Source organism: Phalacrocorax carbo, chromosome 10, assembly GCF_963921805.1.
Source record: "Phalacrocorax carbo chromosome 10, bPhaCar2.1, whole genome shotgun sequence".
Taxonomy (NCBI): domain Eukaryota; kingdom Metazoa; phylum Chordata; class Aves; order Suliformes; family Phalacrocoracidae; genus Phalacrocorax; species Phalacrocorax carbo.
Window position 1 is genome coordinate 19,658,583 of NC_087522.1, and position 22,458 is coordinate 19,681,040.

At 41.9% G+C, this 22,458-nt stretch overlaps 1 protein-coding gene across 32 annotated transcripts in view; it reads left to right on the forward strand.

Moving 5' to 3' along the window:
* Positions 1 to 22,458, forward strand: part of MAPK8IP3 (mitogen-activated protein kinase 8 interacting protein 3) — a 78,802-nt gene that overhangs the window by 14,506 nt on the left and 41,838 nt on the right. For 13 of the 32 annotated variants that reach the window (XR_010374692.1, XM_064462281.1, XM_064462292.1 and 10 more), the window contains exons 2-7: positions 7,524 to 7,644; positions 8,342 to 8,412; positions 9,118 to 9,209; positions 13,078 to 13,101; positions 16,669 to 16,813; positions 22,132 to 22,378. Coding sequence is in view for 31 of the 32 variants with exons in the window: in XM_064462281.1 (XP_064318351.1) it covers positions 7,524 to 7,644; positions 8,342 to 8,412; positions 9,118 to 9,209; positions 13,078 to 13,101; positions 16,669 to 16,813; positions 22,132 to 22,378 (700 nt within the window). In the remaining variant the exon portion in view is untranslated. Of the gene's footprint in view, positions 1 to 7,523; positions 7,645 to 8,341; positions 8,413 to 9,117; positions 9,210 to 13,077; positions 13,102 to 16,668; positions 16,814 to 19,535; positions 19,663 to 22,131; positions 22,379 to 22,458 lie in introns of those variants that run through there. The other 19 variants (XM_064462305.1, XM_064462307.1, XM_064462310.1 and 16 more) reach the window with 9 other exon arrangements.

Consider the following 22,458-nt stretch of genomic DNA (forward strand, 5'->3'; position numbering starts at 1 on the left):
AGCTGTTGATTGCTTCATTTCACAGTTGCAGCTGAACTTCTTTTCAGCTTGTGGACTCTCTGCTGTTTGTCAGTGCACTTGTGTTGCAGTTTGGTCTTTTAAACTACATCTTATAAAATTAATACTTAGATAGCATATTCTTGGTTGTGGTAACTAAGATCCTTCTGAGATGGAGAAGATATGGGCTATTATTAGAATTTACACTTAGTGATTGCATATTTTCTTGTGCCACAGTTGCTGTTTAGGGTCTCTTACACGGATTACAGATGCATTGGGGTTTCACTGCATGTCGGTACCACTGGGGAGCATCCAGGCTGCAGGGGAATCTGGGGTTCGCTTTTCAGGTGTTGTGGCTGGGATTGACCTGGGTCTCCTGGGGAAGGGTCTTCCCCAGGAAAGCAAGGGTTTTCCAGGAGAAAGGGTGAGCGTTGCTGGGAGCACCCTCAAACCTTGTCCATCACCTCAGGGGATTGAAGCGAGATGAGTGATTATCAAGTGCAAGGAGCCCCTTGTTACCTGTTAGTAAACCTCTGCTCTCAGGGGCCAAAACATTTCTAAAATTCATGTCATGTTAGATAACAACATGCTGGAAATTCAGGTATGCTTTTTTCACTGTGTGTGGGCTGATGGCCATATTTTTCTATTTGTGTGAGGGTACGTTTCAGCTGTTGAGACGAACGAGGGAGAGCAGCTTTAAGTATTTGCAAAACCTTGGTTTTCACAAGGGAAACACTAAATATGCCTGTACTGCCTCTCTTGATAGAAACTAGGAATGCTTTCGTGCAATGGAGTCAAATTAATGTTGATGTAAAGTAGACAAGGCTCAATTCCTTAATCTTCTACCTCAGCTTTGCTAAATAAATGACTGGGCTTTACATAAAATACCTGTAGGGATAAAATCTGAACATCTACTCATAGTTTGAGATTTTAAACTATCTGTTGATTTTTACACAGCTCTCTAACGCTTTTGTAAAAAGTAGCTGCATCGTTGTAGGCTGGCTTATAAAGTGAGAAGCGGATTTCTCTCTCGACTATTGAAATGGAAGTTATTTCCTGAGGGAGCATTTTGCTGATGGCCACCATAATTCTGAGAAGCAATGTAATTTAAACATCCTTTTTTTGATTGTCAAAGTGAAAAGATTTAACATTCAGTTCCTGAAGCTCTGGCATTGTTGGTATCTGACTGTGGCCATTGCCTGTACAGGAGCTACAATAAGAAAGTGTGAATTACTCATTTGAGTGTCAGATACTATGTGGTAGACATCTGCTTTGTATGGAAGCAATCTCTGCTTCCTGAAGTTGCTGTTGAGTGAAATGGCTCCTGTTAAGAGAAAAGAGCAAGGTCTTCACCTTGAGTAGCATGTAAAACCCAGCAGCAGTGGGCCTGATAATGGGACTGGAGGCTTGGTTTTGAGCAAGTCAGAATTTAAAGAGCCAGGAGTTGGCCTCTTTCTTTGTCGTGGCTTTCTAAGCCAAAGCACTGTCTCCCTAAATTGCCAACCTGATTAGGTGCTGCCAGGAAGCTGTGCGGGGACTGCGCAACCAGCATTGCCTCCCTCCTCTGTGGGCTTCCTGCAGGTGAGGTGACCTCCCTTGGGAAGCGGCATGCGGCATGAGCCCTTCCCCTCCTCACCAACATACCCCTGTTCCCTGGTGGATGCCTCTGCCAGGTGTGCATTCCACGCTTCTTCATGCAACCCTGCTTTTGCACCCACAGCGCTGCCATCTCCTGCCAGCGAAGGGACGAGGGTCGGGTCTGAGACTGAACCCCCAGTGCTCCCTTTGGTGTGCAGAACCATTGCACACACTACCAGCTACCACAGATTAAGGCCATGCAAGAAGATTTCTACATATAAGTGCGTCTCTGGCTCTCTGCTTGATTTATCACTGATGTGATGTGATGATTTCTGATTATATGCTACTATTTTTAGTCATTTTCTTCCTTTGCAAAAGGCAGGAAAGCAGGAAGCCAAGTGATCAGCATTGTACCACGGCTTTTCAGAGGAATACTCATTCTTTTGCCTTAAGATGATTTTATGCTAGATATTTTCCCTGTAAAGACTAGTGTGTGAGCCATTGTTGTTTGTCATAATCCTTGGTTATTACAGACTAGCTATCCTGTTTGAAATCTGAGGATAGAGGCTAGCAGAAGAAAATCCATGTGGCTAATTTTTATGTGTAGCAGTTTCATACTCCAGTTTTCTTAGATCACTAAGGTGATTAACTGTTTAACTGTAACTGTTCATATTCAGAAATTATTCTTTGAAAGCAAGCATAGAGGCTCTGGAAAAAATAATAAAAATGATAAAAAATGATAAAAATGTTAATGCTGTGGTCAGCCTTGCTATTGAGAACTACTGTGAGCGTGGGCTCTTTTTTCTTTACCGTCAGTAGAATTATCTGGACCTTTTTAGTTCGTTTTCTCTATGTCTTTACTGCATCTTCATAAAGACGGAGCTGGGAGCTGTGAAATCACTGAGGTGTGGATCTGAACTGAGCTCCGTGCAGTGAAACCATCACATAAAATCAGTAGCAGCACCTGGCTCTGCAAATGAGAAATCTCTTGGAATCCAGGGCACCTCATAGCAGCAAGTTAAGCCTGTGGTTCTTTGCGCACCTTTTTTTTTTTTTTTTTTTTTGCCTTTTGGCAGCACTGAAGTGAAAGAATGCAGTCAGCAAATTTGCATTTGCATTTCAGTTTTTAAACTCAGTACCCTGGGCATTTTAATTCTTAGCAGAGTTTTTTTGTAAATGGTGTATCTCAGTTAGTTTGTCTTTAAAAAGACTATACAGCTATGCTGTTTGGGGGTTTGTTGTTTGGTTTTTTTTCCTGACCCACTCTTATCCTGTTAAATATTTAAGTTTATAATGAAGCAAAGGTAATATCTGCAGTATCTGCTTTCAGTAAGTCATTGGAACTTGTTCTCTTTCTGAGGCCAGAAGCAGGAATTTGATTCATGTGAATATTCTTCTCCCTTTTGAAGGCTTGCTGATTTTAGTTAGCACCCACAGAGACATGGAGCTGCTTCTTTGTGCATTGAACATTTGTGCAGCATTTGGATAGGTTTGGCTGTGCACAAACTTAGATCAAAAACACAAGGAACAAGAGTGAACCAAAGGCATTTTTTTTCCATTATAACTGGTTTTGGTGCTTTTTGTAAATAATACAGACAGAAAATGTTCAGATGGGAAGGGGGCTTTCAGGTTAGTGTCCCTTCTGCCTGTTTGTTTATAAGGTTTAAAAGGTCAAGGTGACATCTTGGTCCACTTCAAGTTAAAGAGAGCATCCCCCCAACTGCATCCCCACCTCCCCACCCCTGAAAGAAATGGAAAATGTGAAATGCCTGTGGATGTTTATTTACTGAGCTGCATTCACTCAATAATATGTGCTTGGTTTTACTGCATAATTGCCTTTGTGACTGGTTAACTAAAAAAAAAATAAAATCTTTATGCAGTTTTTCTTTTTTGTTTTTTTATTGTTTTTCCTGCCCTGGTATGAGTTTCCAGCAATGTCAGAAGGTGGGGGTTGGTGCAGAGAGCACCATGTGGCAGGGGATGTGCTCTGTGCTAGGGGATGCACCTGGCAGGCTGAATTAGGGCAGAAGAGAGACTGTAGCCAGTCCAGGCGGTGCTGCTTGGCTGGGCCATCCACAGCCATATATGAGCTGCAGCTTGAGCACTGTGGCACAGCATCACACTGTAGATGAAGTGCTGCCTCTGCTGCCTCTGTCTCTGGAGGTACAAATGTACCTGAAGTGCCTGTTTTCTTCAAACTCCTGGCACTGGTTAGTTGTGCTTGTGGACGTGCTCATATTCCTAAGCAAGGTCATTTCAATCTCTGCTGCTTTTAGTTGCTGGTAAGGGTCTTCCCTAGATGCTCTATGAAATGTCTGCTGTTGGCTTATTGGAAAAAAAATAAAGCCTGCCTGAATACCCTGGTGAGAGCTCACTTGTACCATGAAGGATGAGTGGCAGCGACAGTGTGTGCTAAGCCGTCTCCTCAGTCAGGAGCGTGCTTTCTTCGGAGGTGGCCCTGGCAGTGAAACCTCCTCTCCTCATCCCACTGGTGTGGCCTTTCGCTCCTCTCTGGATTTGGGACTCTTCCTGCTCTCAGCCCTTCAGCCTTTCTGATGCACAGGAAGAACCTCAGGTGAGATGGCTTCTGAGGCAGGAGCAGCTAAAAGATGCTTCAGAGACAGGGAGAGTGAAGAGCCCTTGGGTCCCTGCGCACAAATGTAATTTTTCAATCTCTTCAGCAGATAGGACAGAATATACTGGAATACATTTATCTGAAATGCTCTTCTTCCCTGAGAATACATAGGGTAATACTAATTTTTAATATTGTTGTCTCCATGTCTCTTTCTGCTCCAAATAGTTAATTGATTTCTAGTTTTCTGTTTCTGTGCTTACTTTTACATTGCAAAATAGGCAGGACTGAATAAGAAGACTGAGCCATATTTGTGGAAGACTTAATCTTTTAATCAATTTCCTCTGAATTAAACCAAAACAGCAGCAGCAAATCCAGGAATCCTATTAAAGATGACCTATATAGTGGGAATAAAATTGGGTTTATAACTTCTTTGGCTTCCTAATTTGCTGTCAAGAAATCTGTGAATGTTTTCCTTAAAGTCCATTAATTTTTATTGCTGTTAAAAACCTCATTCCTGCTTAGTCTGGGTGGCATGCTCTTGGATGGAGGACTAGCAGCAGGAGGGTATCTCAAGTCAACAGGGTAGTAAAAGCTGAGCCAGTGTGATGTGGTGGAGATTTAGCCCTTGGATGTAATTAAAAGGGTTCGTGAATAGAGCTTTAGCACAGAATGGTTCCAGCAAAACCTTGCAAGGAGATGGAGATTATACCAGGAAAATAGCTCTTTTGTTGGTGTAGCTTCTAGCCGTCCTCCAAATGGAGCAAGTTAAACTGCTGCTTCTCTAGGTCTGTTGCTCGGGGTAGCCATGTTGGTTAGAATTTTTTTTTCTTTGCTTTTTACTCATTCTGGAATTATATTGTTATTCTGGAAAATGTTTCAACAATAAATCTGAAAGTTTACAAAGCAGATTGCTTTATAAGTGTCTCAAAATCCATAAAACAGATTGCTGGATATTTGTGAGTGTTCAAGGGATTTAAATGCTTAATTGACATCTCAGAAAAAATGCTTACTTAAAAATCTAAGACCTTGTACTGTCTTAAAATTTAATTAAAAAGTAGATGTTTAGCCTCTGAGATTACTCCTTTTTAATGGATGAAAGGTATTGGCATTTCTGGTATTTCTAGAAAATACTGCTGGAAAACAAGCATAAGGCGGGGGTTTGGGGGGGGTCACCTTATTGCAATAAATTTGGGCAGGAAAATGAGACGTGGCTGAAATGCATTTGTTTCTATAAATACAGGTATGTAGGAATGGAAACTGACTCATTGTTCAGATGAATTTACTGAACAGTTTTAAAAGTCTGCAAGAATAGTTAATCATGTAGCCTTTCAGTCATCTATAGAGAGATCCGTTTCACAAATATAATGATGGCTCCAGTGCCACTGCTAATTATTCCAGTAAAAGTAATAGGAAATGTGCACAGGGCTTATCCTGAGAACTCAGTCAAATACTGTCCATGTTGTGTCATGTGCAGAATTTAACAAAATAATCTTACTGTGCATCAAAATGCATTTGCTTCCCTGGGAATCTTATAAAAAAAAATATTTTCTCTTTTAGAGTACAATGAGGCTTTACTTTGTTAAATTAAAATTGCCATGCCATCTTGAACGGCATTATTTGCAGAGAGCTACACTTTCCCCCATGCAGAGTACAGAGAAGCCTGAGAGAAGGCTTTTCTTTCCCAGTGTTCATACTTTTGGAAAGAGGAGATTTCAGCCAGCCAATGTGCATGTGCTGGTGAATCTATTAGAGCTCAACCTAAGGAGCATTTTGCAAATGGACAGAGAGGAAAAGAGGCAGGGCCAGGAGCAGAGCACCCTTGTGAGCTCCTGTTACCTCCTGCTTGCAGCTGTCGTGGTTTTATTTCCTGCTCGCTCTCTTCCTCTGCAGCTCTGAATGCAGGGCTGCTCCCGGCCCCAGTCGTGCTCTTGCCACTCAGCTGGCGGGTTTGCGTTTCCATTACTGAACTGGTTGATGCAGACAACTCTCTTGTTGTATCTTCCTTGGATGTAGCTGTTTAGATGTAATGTAACAAGACTCGAATTTTGGGGTTCGTAAAGCCAGAATAGGACGTGTTCTGAAGCTAGTGAGATAGCTTTAGTATCCTACACCATTGTAAGCGTGTGGGACTGAGCTTTAGACTTGGTTGGCTGTGGAAAGGATGTATGTGGTTAACAGAGCAAATGTTTTCTGAGCCTTATGGATTTTTCCACAAGTTTTTGTCAGGGGTGTTACTAGAACCAACTCAATTTCTGCGTCCAGAGGTATGGATTATGGGTCATTATTGCATATGGGTATGCATTAGTGTTTTGTGCAGAAAAGCTCTCATGACCACATATAGCACAAGAACCAGGCTTGCTTAAGTATATTCAGAGATTTGAGGATGCTATTCACTTTCCAGGGACCCTGTTAGGTTTAAATATTTCCTGAAAACAACTGTGACTATAGCTCTTATCAAGAGTAATGTGTAATATCAATTCACTACAGTGGAGCTAAATTGAATGTTTCACATGTTTTACTGTTCTTTGCTGTGCATGCTAGTATCCAATGCAAAGAATTACTAAAACTCCCAGGTCAAAAGTGACATTTTACAGTAATAATAACCTGAAATTAGGTATTTTTCTGGTGTGTTTTCACTGTGAAATTAGTATATCTGTACAAATGTTTCCTTCAGCCCAGTGTTCTGTGCAGGAGTCCACACTACTACGTGGACACCTGCCACTTCGCTGTTGCTAATAAGAGCTAGCAGCAGTGATCCTTTCCCTCCCTTCTTTGCCAAGAGCAGCTAGCGAAGTTTTTTTTTTTGCTAGGTATAAATTTGTTAAATTCTGCTGTGAGAATCTCCTCCTCTGCCTGTTTCCCTCCTCCTTCCCTTGGCTCCCATGTACCACAGAGCACTTCTCAAGTTTGCTGCTGGGGCAGGTCACCATCTCTGGGTGCTGAGGTTGCTCTCAGCTTCCCAGAGTTGTGGGTAAGTTTTCCACAAGACTTGTGTGTTTCTGCAAAGCTTACCCACCATGTGAATTATAGGTGATGCTTTCTAAAACTGCACAGATAGAGGAATTGGTCTGAAGATTTCTGACCTAAGTATTTGTAAATATATTGACCATAGAAATAGAATTTGTCTTTTCTGACATCAAATTAACAGGAATCAAAATTCAGCCTGGCATGAGGAAGAACAATGTTGCTGAAGGTGATAGAGTTGAACTGGTTTACATAACTCATGCTGGACGATTGTTTATGTATTAATTATACATTAAATATAGCTAATACTTCCTCATATGAAGTAGTATCTTCAGATTGATTAAATGCTATTGGAGTAATTACAGTACTTTCTCATCCATACCTCCTTCTCTGCTTCTTCCCTATTCAGAAGTTTATAGAGTTTGAAGATGCACTGGAGCAGGAGAAGAAGGAACTACAAATCCAAGTGGAACACCTTGAATTTCAGACTCGACAGCTGGAGCTGAAGACCAAAAACTATGCAGATCAGAGTAAGCAAAGTTGTACACCAGACATGATTATACACTTTGCCTTCCACACATATGCTGCTACTTTGAAAATATTTTTCATACTTTTTGTTTGTTTTAATGTAATTTATGCAAAGCCAGAAATGTCTGTTTATGCCTTACTTTGGTATAAAATTCTAAGCCTTCTAAAGGATGGGACGTTTCCACACTAATTTAGTAGAGGCTTCATTGTTTCTCTTGTGTGGAGCATGCTCAGTCTCTCCAGATGGAAGATTTGGGCTATTGGTGAAGCTTTGGAATCTGGTTTCTAGTTTCTCCTTGTCCCTGCATGGAACCTCCCATTTTTTCTCATATAAACGATCACATTTATTTGTTTGTTAGTTTATTTTTGCAAATACTTCCTTAACATATGCAGCAGTGTTTTGCTGGCTGAGGTTTCCCTCAGAATTCACTAGGACGCTTATGGGGCACCAGGCTACTGCTGAAAAACTCTGCTTCTGTGGTCTTATTGCACTATTTGGTCTGCTTATTTTGGAAACATGCAGATACTCATGAATTGAGTTTGTGATGAAGACCAGATCCCACAATATGCATTGTTCTCTTTTGGTTTGTTTTGTTCAGTAGGTATAAATAGATTTCTAACAAAATATGCTTTGAGGCTTCCAGTTTCTTTTGAGAGCCTGATGTGTGTTATCTGATGGTTGGAATCTTCTCTTTGTAGTTTCACGACTGGAGGAACGTGAATCAGAAATGAAGAAAGAGTATAATGCGCTACATCAACGTCACACAGAGGTAGGATGTCATCTCATTATTTCTAAATAAATAAACTACTATCCTATATGTAACGTCATGTCAAATAATTCAGCTTTACAATACTAGTGATGGCTAGAGCTTCTGAACTTTGGGAACATCAGAAATATCTGAATGGAGGGTGTAAAGGGAATGGAGCCAGGCTCTTTTCAGTGATGTCCAGTGGCAAGACTGGATGCACCTGGCACAAACTGGGACACAGTTTCCACTCTGAACATGAGTAGAATCTTCTTTGCTGTGAGGATGACAAGCACTGGCACAGATTGCCCAGAGACATGGTGCAGTCGTCATCTTGGAGCTATTCAAAAACCACCTGGACATGGTCCTGGGTAACAACCCCAGGAGGTTCCTTCCAACCTCAACTGTTCTGTGATTCTGTGAACAGTGCCCCACTACCTCGTCTCCCACTGCCAGTGAGACTCCAGATGTCTTACATTATTTTTGGATATGGTCTTTCATGGCTTTTCTGTTACGAGATTAAGTTTAAGTAATTTCCAACACTATTTGCTGTCAGATTTTCTGTCAGACTAGTCCATTCACTTACATCATCAGCTTAGGAAACGAACAAAGACAAGGAGATTTGCAAAAAAATGGAGGGAATTGGAAATGGGTGCTGGAGAAGATAAAACAAAAGCAGAAAATGAGTCTGCTCCTCTGTTTGACTTACGGATTTTTCTCTCCTCACAGATGATTCAGACCTATGTGGAACACATTGAGCGATCCAAGATGCAGCAAGTTGGGGGAAATAATCAAACTGAGGGCAGTCTACCTGGGAGAAGGTAGGGCCATAACCTCTCCATGTAATGTAAGCCACCCGGGAACTTACAAACCGAATGTATATATTTGAGAGAAAGAAACCAGAAGCAGGATCTTTCTCTGTGGCCATGGATTGTAGTTGAAACTTTTTTGTAATGGGTTGGGGGTGAGTTGTGGGTACGTTTTCTAAGGCCTGAGGACGAGGAACTTTTTGTGTTCTGTTACAAAGCTTAGGCTTTGTCACACTGCTATTGATTGGGGGGCTCTGGAAAAATACGTTTGTATTCTCAGGTAGTATGTAAAAGGTTTACCTATAAAATGGATGGAGGTGTCAAAAAAAGTATTGGGGGGTGTGTGTGTGCGCGTGCGCCTTTGTATGTGTGATAGCCAGCAAAACTGTACCAATTAAATGCTTCACCATTACAGGATTTTTTTTTCCTTTGTTCCTTCAAGGAAAGCTTTCTGTAAGTCAGTCAACCAATAGACCTACTTATCCCCAAGAAATTTATTTTCCTCCCTCCCTGCCCTCCCCACCCTGTTTTCAGAGTACCAAACCAGTAAGAACCAGCCTGTGCTTAAAGAAGGCAGTGGTAGGAAAGAAGTTCAGTATGTAGAAGAACTAGTCTTCTATAGTCTTACAACAAATTTAAAGCACAAAGGTTGCAGTTACATTGATTTTGGTACAGATACGTCTGGTTTTAACTGGTATGTGAAGGAACCAATTGCTTTCTTTCTGATAATATATACCAGTAACATTGCCCAGGGAGTGAGAAGTAGAAGTGATGCATAAATACTGGTTAGAGAAGTAATAGATCACATAACACATAATCTACTCAGATTAAGTGTAATCTATTTAGTCACTCAGCCATAAAAAATAAGTTTTCTGTGGCAATTTTTATGCATGGCACATTACTATTTGTGTTAATCATCACATGCTAATCAGATGATTAACACTATAGTGACACTGTCTAACTTAGGAAGTCTTAAACTAGAACAGTGTTTTCCAGGGGAAAATTATTGATCAAGTAATACGCTGCGAGAGATTAAATCTTTTGGTTGTCCTTGCCTGTCTTTTTTTAACTTTTAAATTTCTTCTGGCCACGAAGAGTGTTAAAAAGATTTTGCATACATGCTGACCGCAAGCCGTGAGAGCTGCTGGTCTGAAAAATAGATGGGGACAATACCAGCTGCAAAGGAATACTTGAAAAAGAGTGCCTGCTAGGTGTGTTCTCCCTTGTCTCTTATAAAATATGTCTGACTGATCTTGGTTAAAATCTGTGAACTTGAGCTGGTTAATACCACTGAACTTCACTCAAAAACCAAATCTTTGGGAAGCATTAGGCTAAGAAAAGGAGTGGGAATGCCATGTAAGACTGTACACAAAGGGCAGCATGGGCAAAGGCACGGAGATGAAAATACTGAGAAAACAGATAAATGGAAAGCCATGAAAGTTTTTGAAGTATTATCTGGTAGGGATGATGAAAATGCAAAAGAAGAGTATTGAAGGAAGAGCAAAATTTTTTGAAATTAAGAATAAGGAAGTATATTAAGAATAAAGGAAGAATAAGTGAGGATATTTTAGTAACTTGTATTTAGGTCTGTAACAAATACCAGAATGTCAGTTGGTTTTGGGGTAATGTAGTAGAAAGGAAATTTCAGGTCCTGGCATAGGAAGTGTAAATACCCTCTGTCTGCTGTGGCTCCCTGTTGCTGTGTTGGACTGCCCTGGGAAAGACTTAGTTCAGATTGCTGAAGTTTTGATTGTGTATTGTAAGAAAGAAAAAGGGAGAGAAAAAGAGACCCAACCCCACCTTGTCAATGAAAGTAGCGTGAAGGGTGGAAAGGGAGTTAAATACATGAATCTTCAGAAACTTTGGTAATTAGCCTGGCACCCCTGCCAGATCCCTGCAGCCCTAGAGTCATACAATATCCTGAGCTGCAAGTGACCCACGAGGATCATTGAGTCCAACTCCTGACCCCACACAGGGCAACCTAAAGGTTAAACCGTATACCTAACTTCTTGAACACTTACAGGCTTGGAGGCATGACCACTTCCCTGGGGAGCTTGCTCCTGTGCTTGACCACCCTCTCAGTGAAGAATTTTTTCCAATACTGTCTATTTGCCATTTCATTACCTGCCATAATAATTAAAGATAACTTCTGTAGCCTTGGCTAAAAGAATAACTTAAAGGTGGGAGATACTGGTATATCAAAGAAGCATCTTTTATTTATTCTGAATCAGTTGATAAGATTTTTATACTCTCATTTATAAGGCTACCAAAGCCTTACATAAAGGAAGGAAAGACACAGTTGTGTGTGAATCAAGGGGCACTATTTACCCTTCCTCTTCTGACAGTTGAATAGCCCTTTCAGAAAAGAATATCTTACAGTATTTCTTCTAGAAAGGAGTAACTAAGGGCTGTTGTAGTTGTTGAGTGGGCTGTATTGTGAGTTATCTCTGTGCTGTATTTTCTACAAAACAGTAAATTAGTCTCACAACAAAGTGTGGTTTAGGAGAATAAAAATAATTACAGAATACAGTGTTTGGGGTCTGGCTAAAATTGGATTGTCTAAAATCTAAAAATCTATTGGGGAAAGAAAATTAAAAGATAGATGGCAGCCTTCCTAGGCAAAAGAGACAGGCATGAGGGGTGTGGAAAGCAAGAGAAGACACGGTATAAAACGAATAAGTAGTTTGTATAGGTGTTCTGTTCATAAAATCTCCCTTACCAGACTATTCTTCTTCCTTCTCCTCTCCCACTCACAGTCTGGAAGCCCAGAGTGAGCTCCCAGAACATGGTCTGATCCTCATGTTACAGCTGAAATGGGATAAGTGTGTTATGCTTGTTCCCCTTCCCACTTATCCTTCTGTAAATAAGAATGTATCTGTAGAAGTACTTACACAGTAAAATACAATAGTAATGTAGGCAAAAGCATGCTTAGGGCCCCTCTCTTTTAAAGGGTGGTTCATATATGCACCTTCCAGATTTGGGTTGGACTGCATGGTAGAAGTTGATTTTAATGAGATTTTTCTTCGCTAACTTTCAAATAAGCTAATATTAATTGTGTCTTTATGTTATCATTCCGTGAAAGATGTGCACAGTGAAAAGTGTAACTGGTTATATCTGCAAGACTGCTGTTCTCTGGGATGAAGGGCAAAATTTGCATCAAGAATTGCCTCTTCATATTAAATAAATTAGTTTTTTACCCTTCTAAGTGTGACATATTGCTAGTCTCCTGGGAGAGAAAAAAAGAGAAACATTTCACGTCTACGAAGGCCCCTGATGGGGCTATGGTCTGGGTTTGCAGGAACCACCAGTGGGAAATTGGACTTTTTCCTTCATTTCAAGCTTTGCACTGTTTGCGTGCGTGCGTGTGTGTGTAGCTCTGTGTTTGTATATGTTTGTGCACAAGCAGTTGGGTCAGATGTGTGTTTTTGTGTCACTTCAGAGCTGGGTGGGGGTGAACATCAGTGCTCATGTATCTCAGTGCAGTGGAGGGGACAGGGGCATAAATTCTCATGGCCTGTCACACAAATTTGAGTGCACTTATTTATTTTCATCTGTGGATGTGCTTGGGTGTGTTAGACTGCATAGGGGTGCATTTTTGCATAAAACTATAAGTACATCGGGTATGTTTGCCTGTCACTTGGGAGAAGTTTGTGCAAGAACTGTTGGGGAGTGTGTGTAACTACCACCATCCGAGACGGGTAATGAGTATAGTGCACACTTCCACATGCTGTGGATTCCAGTGCATGCATACCCTGTATATGTTGTAGGGCTGCATGTTTGCATGACCTTTGCTCTCTAATGGTTGTTTTTTTGTTTTTTTTTTTGTCTCGCTTTTTGTGCAATTGATGCTCTGTTTTGGCTGTTATGTTTGTCACTGCAGTCATCGCCAGTCATGGAGGAAAAGGTAAATCCTATTGCTGCATCTTAACTTTGTTAATCCTAGTTTGGGAGGTTGCTGTTGAGTAGCAACAGTGTGATGCTGGGAATGTACCGTACCAGCATTCTTGCTCTCTTTGTCTACTGGCACCTGTGTTAGACTTGCTTATTCGGGTGAGGCAGAGGGAGCCACCAAGCTACTGGGATAACACATGAGGAAGAAGCTTGTGTGTTCAAACGCAGAAGACACAGAAGTTGAGTCCCAAAACAGGATCAGTCCTCTGTGAGTGGCCATTCACACTTTATGTCCCAGAATGTTTTAAAAAGCCATCTTTTCTCCCTTACTTTAGTATAGAGCACAAGGCATGCGTATTTGCTGAGCGGGACAGAAAATGTGTGTCACTGTTAGTAGCTCTCCGAAGGCACTTAGGACTTTGGGCTGTGCAGCAGGTTCTATGCCCAGAGCCTGCAAAGAGAGCAGTTATCATCTTTGAATGCTGGCAAACAACTCGTAGTTTTGTTATGTTTTATGAGCTTTAGGATGTTACTTGTAGAGCATCCTGATCCCAGGTTTTGGCTACTGCAAACCTTTATTGAGTCGTTTGCTGTTTACTTTGTAACTAACACAAGGTGGAACTAACCAAGTGTTAAGAGTCACCCTGTACTGGAAAGAATTGGTTGTATGAAGGTTACTCCAGCACTCAAAACTTAAACTTCCCCTGCGGATACACTAAAGTTCTTTGAAGACTGGTAGTCAGCCCCAGGACTATGAAGCTGAAGATAGCTCTTCTGTGGTGTTTGCTCTTTCCCCTTTTCTGGGAGGTTCAGAAGAGGCTGGAAAGTGTTTCCAGAGAAACTCAGCAAGGAAGTTTCTTAACAATCTATGTTAAAATCCTTTCTTGAAGGTCCCACAGCTTCTGATGCTAATGAGACTTTGTACCTGTGTTCTCTGTTTAGCAGGGTCTGTGAAGTTCATACATTCCCTGTACATTCAGTGGGGTGCTGTATCTCCTTGCACGTTAAATGTGCAGGTGTTTGTATGCGAACATAGAAATAAACTGTGGGTTCCCAAAAGAAATCTGATAGAGATTACCTAAAGAGGAAGTATAACTTAATGTCTGTCTCAGCATATGTTTGGAAAAGCTCTCAGTGCTGCCAGGGAGTTACGTCAGGCCATCCCAGCGTAGTCACAAAAGCATTTATATTATAGCATGTTGTTAGATATTCTGACTGCACCACTTGTTTTGCAAGAAATGTTTTGCAGTTATAGGAAATTTTCTCCAGCTACGTACACCTGTGAAGCATGACTCCTTTAAGACCGTCATTCTAACCTGAAGAAGAGCAAAGATATGAAACTAAAAAAGCAGCTCAAAAAATGGCCTGATTTTTTTCTCTCTGAAAAGAATGATTCTTTTACAGTAGACTCTTTGGGACCCTTGAGTTATTTCTTTAACTGTAAAACTAGGAATTTTCTGTCTTTGTGGCATGAAGTTCTGATTTCTCGTTTTGAATCTCTTAATGATCTCACGTACCTCACTGGTTATACTTTTTGTGGTGCTTATATCAGTACAGTGCCAGGGGTGAAATATCATATTAGGGGAAAAATTTCCCTAGTATGTTATTTAGAAACTTAAAACAACAGTTAGAAAATTCAGGGTCTTGAAATGAGAGCAGTAGGATAAAGAGAGGTAAATGCCAGAAGACAGACATAAGTAAGTGTACTTTGGCATCATGACCTATTAGGAGCAGGTGTAAATGGAAGGACAGAGGTCATGAATCAGCATTTAGACAAACAGTAGTGGAATGTTTTCTCTAAATCTTCAGCAATTGTTAATATTTAAAAGTAACAAACATCAAGATCCCTTTTGAGTGGAAAGGCTACAGGGAAACTGATAAATCCTATCATATATGAATCTGGTTTTGATTTTGTTGAAAGATGATTGCATCCTTCATATAAAAGAAAGTAAGGTAAATCAGGTTGTGTCAATGATCTGTGTTCCTGTAGAACCCAGTTACGTGCTGCCTTTGTAAGAGGGTTTGTCTATGAAACTTCTATGTCTGAGTCTTTAGGATCTTCAGGAGAGGATTTTAATGCAGATTCTTAGGAAAAATGCATCCCAAATCTCCTTGCTGGGCCACACTGGGAACACCTTTCTGCCCCTTCTGTCTATGCAAGATAGGCCACAGCAAGCGATTATTCCTCATCATGAGCGACACTGACACAGCAGTGCAGCACGCTGTGTTGGCCGGGCAGTGCTGAGAATGGGAAGGTTGGGCATTTTGGTTTTCTCCACAAACATTGTCTCCTCTGCTAGACACTCCCACTCCTTCCTTCATAAATGAGCTGGTTCATGCACCACCTCCGGTGTTAGTGTGTTTGCATGCATCCTGGGGGTCCTTAGGTCTTGCTGCAGTTGTTTTGCCCGCAGTCATGGGTGAGGTGGTTGCAGTGGTTGCCTAGCCTGGTCATCAGACCAGTGCTGATGATCATTAAAGAAAGGCACATGAAGATCTACTGTTATTAATACTGGTGTGCAGAAGGGTGGATTTTGTCATCCCACACCAATAAGCGGGAGCCCCATATAGGAGTAGGTGAAGTACCATGGTTGAACCCCTTTGTAGGTACATGTCACACAGAGGATCAGCTTAGTTCATCTCTGCAGAGCCACTGGAGCCCAGCTAACAGAGGCTGCTGGGGGTGCTGTCCCCGCAGGCCTGCTTCTTTGGCACGAAACCAGTTGCTGGTTTTGGCGTGCTGCTGCAGCCTTTTCCACCTCCACTGCTTGCTATAGATTTTCTCCCACTGGAACCTGGTCTCAAAACCTGCGCCAGCTTTTATATTCCAAATCAAACCTGCAGCTAGCTAGTCACCTGCAATTTCCAGAAAGAAGGGGATGAAGAAAACGTAAACACAGACATGTGGCAATATGAATGATGCATTCATTTATACCTTTGTTTAGTTTCTGAATTTTGAGTGCACTGTAATATGGGTATGGAGAGTGGATCAGAGAGTACAAGTATTATTTTTCTTGCTTAATATTGCAAGTATTCAAAACCCCTCTGATTTCTGCTGTTGGAGCTAACCAGATTTGGGATGAAATATACAGAAGTGTCATATAGGTGACTCTTAGTTAAAATCCTCTTTCCTAATCCAGTGATGACATCTCTAGGTTTTCTGGAAACTTTTTTTCTTTTTGCTGTGAGAGTTGTTTGCTGTGGCTTGTTTTCCCACAGTTTCTAGGAAGATACACTGACTTAAATTGTCTGATGATTCCCTGCGCTTTTCCATTCCCCCTAAATGTTTCATACTGATGGAGAAGTCACTCATGCCTGTTGTGGTTGCTTGACCCCTTCCCTCTTAGAGTCTCCCCAGGAAGGTGTATGGCTCTAGCAGTAGACGCTATGGGTCTGCATAGACAGAACCATGGAACTGTGGGAGTTGGGAGTTCATACGGCTGCTACGTGAGGGAAAGGAGTGCAATTCAATTTCTAGTGACTAATATTTCAGATAAGTTAGTGTGCTATTTCTTTTCTATAAGAACCTTGTAAACGGCTAACAGATTGGTTTCCCCTCTCTCTCTGTTTCTCTGTTTAGCAGGAAGGAACGTCCTAACTCTCTGAATGTCTTCCCCCTCGCGGATGGCATGGTACGTGGGCAGATAGGGGCCAAGATCGTCCCAACACTGGACCACTGGCACCTGAGTGACCTCGGCCAGCTGCAGTCCAACTCCAGCTACAAGGTTTTATAGACCATCACGGAGCAAGGGTTTCCCACTCCCCCACTGTCAATAGCATCCCACGTTTTCATTAAGATGGAGACCAATCTGTGTCCATAACCCTTTGCAGCCTCTCCCTGCAGTGTGTCGTCTGCCTTGGTAGCTGTGCTGTAGTAGGTGGGAGGATATTCTTTTGCAGATCTGGCATATGGTGCAGGAGGGATTTGACACAGCTCCTCATGCTTCTTGTGTCAGTGATAATCTCCTTTCCTTGGCTGGCCCCAAGTTGAAAGGAATGTGTGGGGATGCAGTTAGGGGTTTAGGGAAGATAAATCTTTCTCTTTTTTATAGCTTATTTGGGAGGGGAAATGGTAGAACCTGTCCCTTCTCTCCCCTTTGATAAGAGCAATGTTTTTGCACCTCACCTGGGACCAGGCATTGGGTTGCATTTGCTCTACAGTGTGTGTTCTTTTTGACTGTGCTGTTCTGGCCTTCCTGTCTTCAGTACCAAGGGCTCCTAATCCTCTCTGGATGCCCAAGTCTTGCTTAAAAGTCTTCAGTTCTTTGTATATCTAGTTATTACTCTAGACTTGCATTGTCTACCTTCAATACACTTGTCACCTTCAATGTGCTGCCTTCTGCACTGAGGCTTGCCAAAAACCTCACAGCATTGCAACTGTGCTGAAGCAGCTGCATGGTTCTGCTTGTTGCTTGTGGTGCTCTGCTCTGCCATTCAGAGATTGGTCTGAGCCCAAAGACCCAGGTCTTGTACTCCTAGCTGACAGCTCACTGCAACTGTTTACAGTTTAGACTACACATGGTGACCCACATTTCCCATGAGCTGTACCTGTAGACTTCTCAAAGTCTTTGTGCTCAGGATCCCACCAAATTCCTCTCTTTGAATGATGTTCCACAAATGCCTGGTGACAGGCCTGAGAGCCAGTGGTGCATCTACTCAGCATGGCTTATACTATGTCCACCTATATCTCACAGAGCTTCTGGTGTGCTTTAGAAGTGTCTGATAAGATTTACTTTATCTCTGCCTAGAATTTGTAGAACGTCAGGTGTTTTATATGTCACATCTAAGGGCTGGTCTCCTTTTGAGAAGTTGTAAATCACTAATCCTGTAAAATACATTGTGGCAGTAAAGGCAAAGAGGAGGGAAAAAACCCAAAGAAAGAAAAGACCCAACTCCTTGTTGTACCCATTCTGCATGTCTCCAGGTTACATTAATGGTACTTTGGCCTGAGGGACTCTGCAGGAGTGGCCTCCTTGATGCATAGCACAAGAAATTTAGAGGAATTCAAAGTTTGTTAGAAAACAAAGCAGCAACTTCCCTTTTTTAATACAACCTTTGTAAAGAAGGCAGGCCTAGCACAGCACAAACCTTAGCACTTCATCAGCCCTCTGCCATCATGGAAGTTGGAAATCCAAAAGCAAGATCTTTGGATAGGATGGAGACTGTTCTTGGAACCCAGCCCTTGCTGTAGTGTTAGAGGCACAGAAGTTTGGGAAACGTAGCAACTTGCAAAATACCAGTTGGGTCCTACAGTCATTTCTGGAGAGCTTTGGCTGAAATGGGGGAATAACAATGCCACAGTGCAGTAACATAATTAAGGATGATGGAAATGTAGCATGAATGTGTTTCTTTAGACTAGTGCTGTGCCAACACAACACTGGTGCAAGGACACAGACAGTGACCAAAATACACAGAGACCAACCCGCTTCTGGTTCTAGAACCAGTTTATTCCTTGCGATCTCCAGGAAGTGCTGCACGCTGTGGTGTGAAGATGGCCTTGAGCTCTCTAGTGATCAGGTGTGTGTGGCAGGGGTTAGTTTTTAGAGAAGAGCTGGGAGGATGCTGGGGTTAGATCCATCTTCCACAGGCTTGTTAAGGCATAATTCTTTAAGCGGTACCATTGCAGAACTTCTGAAAGAAGTTGAGTGGATCTCACTGATAACCCAGCATCTGCATGGCAGGAGAATGCAACAGGAACCCAAAAAACCTGGAAGTTTTGATGTCCAAGTTCAGGTAATGGAGGGCTACTGGCTGGATCTCTTAGTGATGGTGGTGGTGCCAGGCAAAAAAAAGTGCGTTTCTGGTTACAAGAAGGCTTTGTGCAGAAGCAGGAGTGTGCTGCTCCAAGTGTTTCTGACAGGTAGTGCTGGAATTTGTGTTGGTGCTCATCTGGGAAACTCAGAAGTGGGATGCTGGGTTTAAGGAGGCTAGCTGGTAGGGTGGAGTTAGAGAGCTTGGGCTGTGGAAGACTTACAGAGGATTTCCTAAGAGTATGGAGCAAACCTGTGAATAGTTAAAGGACGTGATTGACTGACTTACTAGATTTGCAATTTGGAATGGAGATTTTCCTCCTGCAAGCTTCTTGCATACTCTCTGACTGGAATGCTACTTCTTAAATATTTTGCATGACTGAAATCTCAGCGGTACTGCTCATGCGCTCCTCGCCTCTTCTTCAGCAGCTCTGATGTTTCACTGACATCAACTGCACACACATGACTCGCCTTCCCAGTATGTATATCCTGTCTTTTCCAACTAGTTTTCCTTCTTCATGGGGCCATACTGTAGTTACATTTTAAGTCTCCTTGTATATTTATTATTACTATTTTCTGTTTCAGTTACTATCATTATATTATTTTATTTTTACATTCAGTTGTACATTTATTTTATATAATGTTTTGGAGATTAAAGTCCTTAACATTTTTGTTTTTATGTACTATGCTTTCAGTGTTATAACCATACAATTGTGGCTTCTCATGGTGACATATGACTGCTATGAATGTTGGGCCTTTGCAATGCATTTTGGAGGTCACTACTACACATTTGGTGTTTAGGAGGTTGACAGGTATGGCTGTAGGTAAGTGGTTGTGGAGAGTATTCTTTGGGCGAGCTATGGGTTATGGAGAATGGCTCCTACACTGTAGAGGAAAGCCATAGGCTTAGTGGAACACTTAGCATTAATGAAGCAGTCAGGACAATAGGAGGAAGACACCAGCAAAGATTAACAGAGCTTCTGGAGTGTGAAGAGGAGCGCCTTAGTAGTATTTACATTTGGGAGGAATTTCTCCAATGCAGGCTGGTAGGTTGATAAAGTACGTTTTCTAGGTAAATATAAAACTCGGATGTATAACCAAAGAGTAAGTGAAAGACCAGGTTAAGTCTCACTGGTGGGTTCTCAGTGAGGGGCAGATTATGCCAATAAACAAGACATTACTGGATATCTCTGATACAAATATTGCCCTGTAGACACTGATGATACAGGCTTTCTGAATGACATATAGTTCCTAAGAATAAGGAATGACACATGGACCCACTTGGGTGTCTCTTTTACAGTGCTAAGATGGTCATGGGCTTTGGTTATGCTTACAGAGTTACAGTGGGTACAAGAACATCTCTGAATCCTTTCATCCAACAGAAGTTTTGTTTGGGGAAAGAGGTTTTATGATGGCACTTTACGCTTGCTACTCTTTGTCCCTTTGTACGTTAGAAAGCACAGCAGGCAAACTGCAGTTGAAGTAGTACAAGGCTTACTGGATCACATTTGGTCTCAAAAACTCATTTTGATTTTTTTTTCTTTACATATTAGGAAGGTAGATCCTGAAACAGGAATATGAAATAGAGGTGGGAAGTGTGGTTTTTACATGTAGCAGCCTCAGTGAAAAGTCGCCATCTCAGTCTTGTTGCTAAAATCAGCAAATGTGCAGGGAGATGATTTGAATGTCCATGGGAGAATGTGGGTGCTGTTTGGACTGACAATGCAGAAACTATATACAAAATGTGGATCGTATTTAATGGTAATGCAGTTTTAAAGAAATCTTAATTTTCCAGTATAAATGCACAGTGCAATGTAAAACCTTTGACTTCCACACTGCAATGTACAGCAGGGTATTTTAAGATAGGCACATAGAGACCAGATAAGCATATAGAGATCTAATTAAAGGAAGATCTTAATAAGATTCCAGATTAAAAAAACAAATATATATGGCTGCAAAGGGTTAAGTCACCATTTTTTCAGTCTTCTCTCTCATGCCATTTTGAATTTTTTTGTCGTGTTGTAAAGTTATTAATAGAACAAGAGACAGAGACTTCCAAATTAGTGAAGTAAAACAGCATCACAGCTCCAAGGTTGGGAGGCTCAGAGCAGCCTCTGAGCAGAATCGGGATCTTTCTAGTATTTGCACAGGAGGGGAGAGACAAGTAGTACAGATTAAAGCTGGGTATGGATATGCAGATGCTGAATGTCACTGCACCCAGTTGCAACTCATTATCACATATAACTCCCAACATTAATTTTGTCATCTCCCTGCAGGCAGTAATTAGAGTGGGCTGCCATGAAGAATGGGGAGACCTCATTTGGGTCTGGGAGTGATTACAGCATTGGTCAAGGCATTAATTGGCTGACTGTGAAGCAGTGCTGTTTTAATTGACAAACAAAGGTCACAGTCTGAAATCCTGACAGAGCTTTGAAAGCCTCCCATGTTTTTCAAGAAGTGGTATTACAAGAAATGGGGCTGTCATGTCTGTAAAACGGAGAGCCATTTGTGCGCATTTCACACTGGGACTCCATCTCCTATGCTAATTTGTTAGCTTCTAAGTTTTGAATTCTTGGGTCTTGTCATCCTGTCATTTGGAAGTGGGGAGACCACACCTGTTTCTACTGTGTTGTCAAGCTGGACCCATGCCTGGCTAGCTTCTGCATAAGGTGGTATGGAGACACAGGTCTCCTGTGCTAGCAAAGTCAGACCATCCCAGCTTGGTATCCGCTTTGCGTCTGCAGTTTAGTGTCAAAACCACTTTCCTGTTCTCTCATCCAGGTTGTGTTGATGGCTTACAGTAATGACATCATCCAAGACCTCTAAGAGGCCACTTCAGATCCTTCCCAAGCAATATCCATGTTGCCTTCCAGTCTTGAGAAACACTGGCCTGGCTTACCACAAGTGTCAAAGCCCTTCAGCTTCCACTATAGTCAGTGTGAGCTGCAGGTGCTTTTCACTTATGATAAGGCCATCTTTCCCGAGATGCATGATGAAGAGATCACATACTGATGTGACTTGTGAAGAACAATGTTTAGTAGTAAAGGAGGAAAGATATCAGTCCTTTCACAGGTGGGATTTGCTTGCTGAGTTCAGCATGAGAACTCACTGCTTCATTGTGGTTGCACTGCCTAGCGTGACCAGCAAGTGCTGGACATGTAGCTGCTACAGCGAGCAAGACTCATTCTCCATAATGCTTTAAGGCAGTCATATACCAACAAATGGGAGATTAATGGAAATGTATAGCTGTGCTTTTCACTTTTTGTTCTTCCCTCTCCCCGGAATTGCCGTAGTGCCCCCAAGATGAAATGTCCGAATCTGGGCAGTCCTCAGCAGCTGCCACACCGAGCACCACTGGAACCAAGTCCAACACTCCCACATCATCTGTGCCATCTGCTGCTGTCACACCTTTGAACGAGAGCATCCAGCCGATCAGTGAATACAATGGTACGACCAAGAGCAATAAGAGAGCACGAGAAAAGCGGAACAGCCGGAACATGGAAGTCCAGGTCACACAGGAGATGAGGAATGTCAGCATAGGTATGCAAACTGGAGCTTGGGTACTTGGTTATTAATGTAATTGACTTCCCAGTGCTTGTGTCCCTCTGTTACAGGACGAG